This window comes from Limulus polyphemus, unplaced genomic scaffold (genome assembly GCF_000517525.1).
Source record: "Limulus polyphemus unplaced genomic scaffold, Limulus_polyphemus-2.1.2 Scaffold835, whole genome shotgun sequence".
Classification (NCBI taxonomy): domain Eukaryota; kingdom Metazoa; phylum Arthropoda; class Merostomata; order Xiphosura; family Limulidae; genus Limulus; species Limulus polyphemus.
In genome coordinates this window covers 85,067-95,773 of record NW_013666445.1, presented here as the reverse complement: position 1 = coordinate 95,773, position 10,707 = coordinate 85,067, and the positions used below count along the sequence as shown (strand labels likewise).

Below are 10,707 nucleotides of genomic sequence, written 5' to 3'. Positions count from 1 at the left end.
GAGCAGGTAGTGTGCTACTAAAACTTATTAAAATGTGCAATTGCCTTGTGCTGAATTAGTTATTATGTAACTTTTCGAGTTGTGAATCTTTATAATATTGTCCACGCCAACAAGTTAAACTTACCATTCATACAGATTTAGTGTAGTAAGCAATCAAACCGTACAACAAACTATACTAACAGACAATAAGGCGAATCCTGGATGGTTGATCTTAGTTACCGCTCACTTTGAACCATTAGTTAGATTCTTAAAGGGAAACATGTGTAAACTTGCTTGTTTTCTACCAGATCTTTATTTCTCTTAATAAAACTATTACACCGAAAGTAAAAGCTTGCATATCTTACCTCCTTCATCAGTCATTACAGCTACTGTAACAGGTGGACCACGTCCTTCTGGGTTGAACACTTGAACTGAAATCAAGTATTGTGTGAAAGTGTCCAAGTTTCTTATCGTGTAATGCTGTAAACCAATTTGAGTATTATTATGATATGTATTTTTGGAATTAAACGTGTAGATCTTTTGCAAAAACTACAAGTCCATTAAGTACTTACAAATTAATTATTCAAAAAACTAGTTAGTCTTACTTAATGCAGTTTTGACAACTGAGTATTAAAATAAACGATTTAATCATTCTACAACTGTGATATTCGTCAAGTTAACTCCTTCAGTAATTGCAAAAATGTTCAAGTGCTAAAAAACACAAACAGTCTGAATTAATGATTAGTGAGGAATCTACTGGGCTGAATAATTAATTCAAATCAAAACTTACCTGCTTCAGAAGTTGCTGTTATTGTATTTTTAAATTAATTAAAACAATCTGAATATTTTTACCCGATGTTGAAGTTGTTGCCAACTAAGAAATTAAAAACTTTCTTCTTATTAAAATAATTTTTCGCTCTTGGTAAAGCAAGAATCAAGAATAAAATAAAAACAAGGGATTTATTATATTATTATTCTAATATCCCTGCAATAACTTTCCACCTCAACAACAGAACTTAACCTATATATTTACTCAAGAAAAAAAATCTGAATAATACTCTTATATGAGGCTCTCGTAGGATGACTTCTCTTTGTAGTCTTTCATTATTTCGTGGTTTGTAGAGGATGCGATAGCCAAGAAATTCTCCATGAATTGTTTCTTTTGGTGGCGGTATCCATTGGAGGTGAATAGATGAGCTGCTTTTATTCTGTGCTGAAGTAATAGTAGGCTTACCTTCTGGTTCTGAAACACAACGTTATTAATAAAAGGAAGAAGGCTGTACAAGCTCTAAAACCATTAATTCATAAGGCGATTTGGTTATACATATGTTATAAAATTAGATTTAATATAATCAAAACATTTCTCGCCAATCAAATACAATGCTATTTTATAACTATAAACATAACATAAAAAATAAAATCATATTCATTTGAAATTTCACGCATCAATATAATACATATGTATGTTAAACATATACCTCATGCCAATGTTCAAAACAAAAGTACAAACTTCTTAACTGAAATAAGTAAATACTACGGTGAATGATGTATTTTACAAAAAATATCCATTGTTTCATTTGATACTGACAAATTAATTAAAAAATTTACATAAGTTATTCTATTGTTCCATGCAGTACCAAATCTGAAAAATAAAAACTTTATTCTCATAGATTTGATTAGATTATGTATAAAGACTCATAAAACACACATTCCTTGTTATAAAGTAATATTTATATCCTGGTGGTATTTCGAAAGCATTATTTTTGATATGTTGGTTTTCTGGTATTATACTTCATTGTAAATTTCAAGCAGATTCAATGCACAAGTTAAGGGTTACAAAGTTTTCTAATGCTACGCTTTTCTTCTATTGGTGCTTTTTAGCGGCACATATCTAGCTACAAGGGCACTAAAAGTATTGAATTCATGTGTTAAAAAATAACAACATCTAATTTAGTGACTAATGGTCTTGGGAATAAACTGCTTTGCAGATCAAAGCATTTATTCTGACTTCAGTGCTTCTGGTGAAAAGTTAAATATTATTCTGTAGAGAATTTAATCTGGTCAATGTGATTTATTTTTATTGACCCGTCCTAATGTTCAAACAGTAAATCTTTTTTCAATGTTTCGCTGCAATTTTTCCTTCTACAAAGATTGTTGTGTATATGAGCATCATTTAATTTATGCATGTTCAAAGAGCTGTATTTTGTCACAATTTGAAGACCATCTAGTTTATGGTTTTTGTATTATTAGCGACATAAGAACAAATGTCAGGAAGTAACAAACAAAAATTCGTATACGTGCCAAATGATCAAAATATGATTTCGGAAAAATAACTTTATGTTAATATATTTAAACAAACAAATATTACTTACGGCATGATTATTTTGTATAATGTATCAATAAATATGGTTATTATATGCACAGGCGTAGGAGGTGGGGGGGAGGTCAAGGGGCAATTGCCCCACCCCAAAATTCTAACCCAAATAGTTTTTCGGACAAAAATCACCCAAAATATTTGAGCAAAAGCTTCGTACATATCTGTAACTTTTATATTTGCAAATTGATTATGCCTTTTCAGAAACTATATTACCCACACGCGACATTTTCACTTGCACATTTTTAACCCTTTAGCGCTGTATGGTTCTGCTTGGAAGTCATTGGAACCATTTTTTTTCAAGCGTTTTTAAACCTTATAGTACATGATTTTAAGGTCGATTTTGGTATCACACGAATTGACTCTTTCAGCTCTTTTTAATTTTACCAGTTCATATAATGGTATATATTACGAATGTTTCTTTTATGTTTGATAGTATTTCATATATATGGTATAATACTATAATGATGCCAGTGTTCTACAAAGTGGCAAGTATGCTAGCCACAATTCTCGGAGCGGTCATTCAGTGGCTTAAGGCGACTTGCAGAATAGCATGGGTCAAGAACGACTAAATAACATTGCGATAATATATATTGAAAGTGCTTACACAACCTTATCATTGATATCTTAGGGAGGCGAAAAGACAGGGAAAAAATCTTCTTCCTGGACGTTCCAATAAGAAGTTTGTTTGACATTGATCGTTTTTTTTAAATGTGGTTCATTGTGATATTTTATCAATTTTTCTAATATTCTTTGAAATTCTGCCGTTATTTACTGTATAACTACAATTATAGTGTAATGATTGTAATACAGTAAAAAGTGTTACCTGAAAATACATTTTTCTTACACCTACAGATCGCTGGTCTTGGAGTCGGAGCGCCTGCGCCCCATAAGATCGTTTCACTCTCCTAATTTCGATTGATAACTTGGAGACACTCTTATATTTTCGGGCAAAACTTGCTTCCCCTCTCCACCCCCCGCCGGTCAAATCAAGCCCCTACGCCCCTGATTGTATGTACTATTAAATAGTCTTCACTTAATATAAAGCGAATTTTTTTACAACTCTCACAACAATGTCGTAGCTACATGTAGGCCTATGGTAGCTGTACTCAGGCCCACCTAATGAGAGTCTGCACAGTGGATTCCACATCCGAATACGTCACTTTTTCTTTTCTTTTCTTAGGTCCCTGTAACGTTCCTGTGAGGGTCTGTAGGCCCATTCATCGTAACTCCAGCCCAAATTTCCTACCCGACTACGCCAGTGCTTCGCAACATATGCCTGTCGCGATTAATTAATAGGGCCTATAACTATATATTGTACCATACGGCACATATGTTTGTTTCATATTATACAAGATTCACTTTTTTTTATCGTGAAATAATTTGGCACTGATCTAGCATAATGAGTCAGTATTCGTTTGTTTTATCGAGTTTCACACAAAACTTCTCGAATTGTCAATAATTCATGCATCTTCCCTACTGATCTAATCCTTTGCGTCACCATGTTTTCCCTGTTGCTTTATTACTTCTTAATAAAAAGCTTGTAAAGACATAATTCTAAATTTCAATGTTATCCGCTAGGGGCGTTTAAAACCCAATTAACTAAGATACTGCCATCGGAATATTGCCTTAGTTATCTCTTACAATTTAGTGCTGAGATTTATGTAATCGGCGTCCCCTGCTTAGGTTGTTTAAGTTATAACGATTTTCCGAGAGTTTTTATCTTAAAACTTAATTAAGTTACAAGCTACCAAGCAATAAAAATGAAAGCCTTCTCATTTATGTGTACATTTTGAAATCATAAATACTCACTTTCCCTGAGAGTAACGGTGTAGTAGGAAGGCTTGCTTGGCCTACTTGCACCAATATCGTTCACTGCTAAAACCCGAAAAGAGTACACAGTGAAAGGTTTAAGATTGATGACTTGATGATACGTCTTGTTGTTCGGTGTCACAATATCGTCGGCACTATTCCATTTTCCAGACTCTCCCTCCCTGTACAGAAGAAATGAAGCGCTCAACATATCCATTGCTCAGAAGGTAATCCTAATCCAAAATCTTAAGCGACTATTATATCTAACTTATCCAAACAGTTGTGTCGAATTTACGTTAAACAAATCAAAATAAAACTCAACATGAGAAAAGTTGTATCTAACGTTTTTCCTTATAATTCAATCATGCGCTAAATCTGAGTTCATGTAAGTATTTGGTCATAGTAACTGATTCCTTCTCATTTCCTTATAACTCAATCATGCGCTAATTCTGAGTTCATGTAAGTATTTGGTCATAGTAACTGATGCCTTCTATTTCCTTATAACTCAATCATGCACTAAATCTGAGTTCGTGTAAGTATTTGGTCATAGTAACTGATTCCTTCTCATTTCCTTATAACTCAATCATGCGCTAAATCTGAGTTCATGTAAGTATTTGGTCATAGTAACTGATGGCTTCTCATTTCCTTATAACTCAATCATGCACTAAATCTGAGTTCATGTAAGTATTTGGTCATAGTAACTGATTCCTTCTCATTTCCTTATAACTCAATCATGCGCTAATTCTGAGTTCATGTAAGTATTTGGTCATAGTAACTGATGCCTTCTCATTTCCTTATAACTCAATCATGCACTAAATCTGAGTTCATGTAAGTATTTGGTCATAGTAACTGATGCCTTCTCATTTCCTTAGAACGGAACAAATGCCACGTAAGTTAGTGGCATTCGTATAGATAAATCGAAATCATGCACTAAACTTGAATTCATGTAAGTATTTTGTAATTGTTGTCTGATGTTTCCCACATTTCCTTAGAACAGAACAAATGTCACGTATGTGTATATAAATCGATAGGTAGTTACAGAGGCACACATATAGATAAATAGACAGACAGGCAAATTGATATTTACAGGGTTCTTCTTCTTGGAACATTCTCTAGTTTTGTTTTTGTATTTTTTAATCCAAGTCGCTTATTTTGATTTAAATATTATTTTTTCTCTCGATTAATATAACTTGTGGTAGAGAAATTAAATAGTGACTAGCCAAGCTATTAGATGCCATTAATTCTACAGACAAGTATCTATATCACGTAAACAAAACCAAAAACCTTTTCTTGTTTGTCGATATAACAAGCATTAAGGGTACGATTAGTTTTTTTTTAAAGAGAACCGTAAAATAATTTCCGAAATTAATGGCCTCAGCCGCCTCATTATCATGAATCTCACTTGTATTAACTAGAAACTTTTTAAAATAAATGTTTGTGCATTTAAGCTTATGATTCATTTATCACGTAAAAGTAACTAAGGTTAGAATTTGGTGCCTGTAAACCAAGCATTTCCTGCCTTAGACTGTTACACCATACAAAACAACCACTATATATATATCCAAATGGTTCAGGCGACCTTTAACATTATATATAATCAATAAATAAACTCATCAGTACAAGAACTGAACAGTTTTCTTGGAACAACAGGTCACATCTCATTTAAGTAAACGTGTTTGCAATATCATCTTAAGTTCTATATTTATATGAAATATAAAGTATAAAAAAAAATCAAAAATGAGGGCAGAAAATGTTTCTTAATCTTTTTGTTGCTTAATTCATTTATTTCTTAGCTTTTAGAAAAATGTCAAAATATTTTGTATATAGTGTTATACAGTATAACAAACAATGGAATTCTAAGAAACTGAATTAACATTACTATAATACTCAAAATTATCGGAAAATCGACTACTGGCGTAAAGTATGTTTATTGAATTTCGTTTACAGCTATCGAGGGTTACCTGCGTTAGTCATATTTAATTTTAAAGTGATAGACTATAGCAGCTGATCAACACCACCCACCGCCAACTCTTGGGCTAATCTTTACCAACAAATAATAGGATTGACCGTTATATTATAACGCCTCAACGACTGAAATGCTGAAAATGTGGATACCGGGTCTCGATCCCGCGACCAGCAGATTGTGAGTCGAGTACACAGAGCACCACGAGGTCACGCCAAAGACAACTGACGTAAGTACTTTGTTGAATTTGTTCCCACAGAAACTCACATGTCTAATCACTTCTTATCAGCAAAAGCAATCCATTTTCACACGTTCAAGAACATGTAAAGTACAGTGTTTAAAATGATGGAACATTCGCAGTCGACAACTTTAATCAAAGAAAAAAGACAACAGATCAGATTAATTTTTTTTTCGAGAAACAAGTTCGTTTATCAGATCTATTTTACTTTCAGCTGCTAGCTGCATATAGTAGGTAAGCAGGTGAAACCCTTCTTTCTGTAAGTGGTTTTCCACGTAATACACTTCCTAAAGCAAAATCTAATTTCGAGGCCGCTTGGAGTAATGGTCCAATTTTTCGATAAGATAAGCTGGATACTGAACAACAAATTCTTGTAAACAGCAAAATTATTCACTCCTTTCTAAACGCGTGATTGTACAAAAAATCCGAGACGTTCTGGACTGAAGGAAACACATGACATTTGGTCAGATGAGATGTATGCAGTTCTACAATGCATATCTGTCGTATACATGTTTTAAACATCAAATCTCTGGTAAATACAATGATAAGAGATAACGCAAACAAAAGCCCTACTACATAAAACAGAATAAAACGATATGTTGTGATAACGGAGTGAATAAAATAGTTCACTTGCATTAAATTTAAACTGTCAAGTAAGAAGTAAGAAAACCTTACACAGACTGTCAAGTAAGAAGTATGAAAACATCACACAGACTGTCAAGTAAGAAGTATGAAACATCACACAGACTGTCAAGTAAGAAGTATGAAAGCGTTACACAGACCGTCAAGTAAGAAGTATGAAACATCACACAGACTGTCAAGTAAGAAGTATGAAAACCTTACACAGACTGTCAAGTAAGAAGTATGAAAACCTTACACAGATTGTCAAGTAAGAAGTATGAAAACCTTACACAGACTGTCAAGTAAGAAGCATGAAAACCTTACACAGACTGTCAAGTAAGAAGTATGAAAACATCACACAGACCGTCAAGTAAGAAGTATGAAACATCACACAGACTGTCAAGTAAGAAGTATGAAAACATCACACAGACCGTCAAGTAAGATGTATGAAAACATCACACAGACTGTCAATTACGAAGTATGAAACATCACACAGACTGTCAAGTAAGAAGAATGAAAACATTACACAGACTGTCAAGTAAGAAGTATGAAACATCACATAGACTGTCAAGTAAGAAGTATGAAAACCTTACACAGACTGTCAAGTAAGAAGTATGAAAACCTTACACAGATTGTCAAGTAAGAAGTATGAAAACCTTACACAGACTGTCAAGTAAGAAGTATGAAAACATCACACAGACCGTCAAGTAAGAAGTATGAAACATCACACAGACTCTCAAGTAAGAAGTATCAAAACAACACACAGACTGTCAAGTAAGAAGTATGAAAACATTACACAGACTGTCAGTTACGAAGTATGAAACATCACACAGACTGTCAAGTAAGAAGAATGAAAACATTACACAGACTGTCAAGTAAGAAGTATGAAACATCACACAGACTGTCAAGTAAGAAGTATGAAACATCACACAGACTGTCAAGTAAGAAGAATGAAAACATTACACAGAAAATTTACCAAAAAGCAAAATATAAACTGTCTATGATAAATGTTAAATCAAACTTAGTTCAACAAAAGTAATTTTACAAACGTAGCTCTTATGTCTTTTTGTTGATCGATAAATTGTTTTTATATGTGTGTGATTTAAAATTCTCGTCCCACTTAATTGTCTATATTTTATTTAAGTACAATCTCGTATCGTTGCTTCAAAAACGTACACTAAGAGTCACAGTCAACCCTCCAGTAATCGACTGTTCAGTCACACAAGGTTAACCCAATAGTTAACGATAGGTACTCTTGTCTAGTCGCCTTTTCTCAAGTCAATCAGTTCAAAATTAAGGCCGGATATGCATAAATAGATCTTGTTTAGCTTTGTGCATAACTCCTAAAAAGAAAAGACAACATTTGTTTCCCCTAAATGATTATAATGAGGAGAAAAAACACAGAATATACGACATACGTAATGCAACCATGAATCCTTGGATTCATAGTTTGGGCATGCTGATCACTAGGTCATGCCCAGTCTTCACGGGAAAACAGTCACTCGAAAGTCCAACTGTGGTATTTGTAGATAAGATAAAAATCACACACTCATTGTTCTACACCTTCACATTTGATATGTTATGTGATTAATAAGGCATTTGTCTACTATCGAAACACACAATTTTTAGCTTATATCTTTTTCGTTATTTTCCGATATACCAGATTCATTCAATTTTCAAACAAATAAAAAATAAACGTTGTCATCATTGTTCTTTTATTAACTTCCACAGAACTTCATTTGTTTCCAGAGAAGAAGAAAAAGAAGTCTGATTTTTTTTAAATAGGCACTTCTTATTTCTGCTGCTTTAAAAAAGACATAGCTTGGAAGAAGATTGAAAGAACGCATTGCACGCTCAATGCATGGTAATAGGTCAGATGTCTCGAAAGGAAGCTATACAGAAAGTAGAACATAAATCTTTTAAATTATCAGAAATTATTATTATTATTTTCATTTTAGAAAAGAGTTTCCAACGATGTACTACTGTATGTGTGTGTGTGAATGTTTTCTCATATACACCCAACACCGTTTGAACTTTTAAAGTTTATTAATATGCACATATAAAAGTTTCGGATTTTCTCCTCTATATGTTTGTTTGCGCGTGTATATATATGTATATTGATTATAGACGTACACATATTACATATCCCTCCCTGTGTCTCAGCGGTAAGTCTAAGGGCTTATAACAACTCGCATTTCTCGGTTGGCAGAGCACAGATAGCGCAACTTGTACCTTAGCGTCTAACAACAAACAAACATAATACGACACAAGTTTCGGCTTCTTTTTTTAATTTAAAAGTTGCTTTGAGTTTAAAATGCTTATCTGCTTTACTGATCATTGTCAGAATGCTGTGCCAAATTTTAATAGGATCTGGTTATTAAATTTTAACGTCTTGGCTTTACACTTTCGTGGGCGTATTGAGTGACAATGATACTTCAACTGCCACTCTTAAAACAGGAAACGCTAAATAGCTGACAATGGAACAGGAGCTTTAAGAATCAAATGTGTGATTTCAACGTTAACATCCTACGTTGCTAAAAAATAAAGTGGATATTCACACTCCAAAAAGTGAACCGCTGGACCTTCGGAAAAAGATGATTTCTTTAATAAACACAATTTAACTTGGGCTTAATCGTGTATCCAATGTCCCGTTAATGGCCGATCGTGACTATATGGTTAATGGCCGATAGGTGGTGCTACCAAAGTTGTTTTGCACTTTCAGCAGTGAGTGACAGCATATCCCGCTATTTCGTTAATTCTTCATTTGCGGCTTGTGTAAATCTGCCTACCACCTCATGCGAAAAGATTCACGAATTTTTGCGGCGGGCCATTCAAAATGTTGAGAGCAAAATGCTTACATCATATGATGTCAACCGCAGTTGAATAGTTAAGATAGCTGCGTCACGAGACAGATACTGCTGATGAATGCCTTCCTTCTGGTCCGCACTTCAAATTAGGAACGGATATACTTTAGTCACGGGGGTCTCTGACTTGGCCGTTTCGCCAATTCTATGCACATGGTATTATATTGTTCAGGTATAGCAATAGTTACAATTCAGTAGAGCAGTGTCAAGAGCCCAATCTACTGAATTGTAACTATTGTTTCAGTTTTGACACCGCTCTACTGAATTGTAACTATTGTTTCAGTTTTGTTGGGCTCTTGACACCGCCTGAAACAATAGTTACAATTCAGTAGAGTGGTGTCAAGAGCCCAACCAAGCTGAAACAATAGTTACAATTCAGTAGAGCGGTGTCAAGAGCCCAACCAAATTGAAACAATAGTTACAATTCAGTAGAGCGGTGTCAAGAGCCCAATCAAACTGAAACAATAGTTACAATTCACTAGAGCGGTGTCAAGAGCCCAACAAAACTGAAACAATAGTTATAATTCACTAGAGCGGTGTCAAGAGCCCAACAAAACTGAAACAATAGTTACAATTCAGTAGAGCGGTGTCCAGAGCCAAATCAAACTGAAACAATAGTTACAATTCAGTAGAGCAGTGTCAAGAGCCCAAAAAAACTGAAACAATAGTTACAATTCAGTAGAGAGGTGTCAAGAGCCCAACAAAACTGAAACAATAGTTACAATTCAGTAGAGAGGTGTCAGGAGCCCAACAAAACTGAAACAATAGTTACAATTCAGTAGAGAGGTGTCAAGAGCCCAACAAAACTGAAACAATAGTTACAATTCAGTAGAGAGGTGTCAAGAGCCCAACAAAA

The 10,707-nt window shown here is 34.1% G+C and overlaps 1 protein-coding gene across 1 annotated transcript in view; it reads right to left on the bottom strand.

The window, feature by feature from the left end:
• The window catches only part of LOC106460778 (tyrosine-protein phosphatase 99A-like), a gene marked incomplete at its 5' end in the record, with an annotated part of 67,332 nt that overhangs the window by 45,757 nt on the left and 10,868 nt on the right, over positions 1–10,707 (bottom strand). Inside the window, 3 exons of the mRNA XM_022387562.1 lie at positions 345–459; positions 1,038–1,222; positions 4,166–4,347. Coding sequence (XP_022243270.1) covers positions 345–459; positions 1,038–1,222; positions 4,166–4,347 — 482 coding nt within the window. The remainder of the gene's footprint in view (positions 1–344; positions 460–1,037; positions 1,223–4,165; positions 4,348–10,707) is intronic.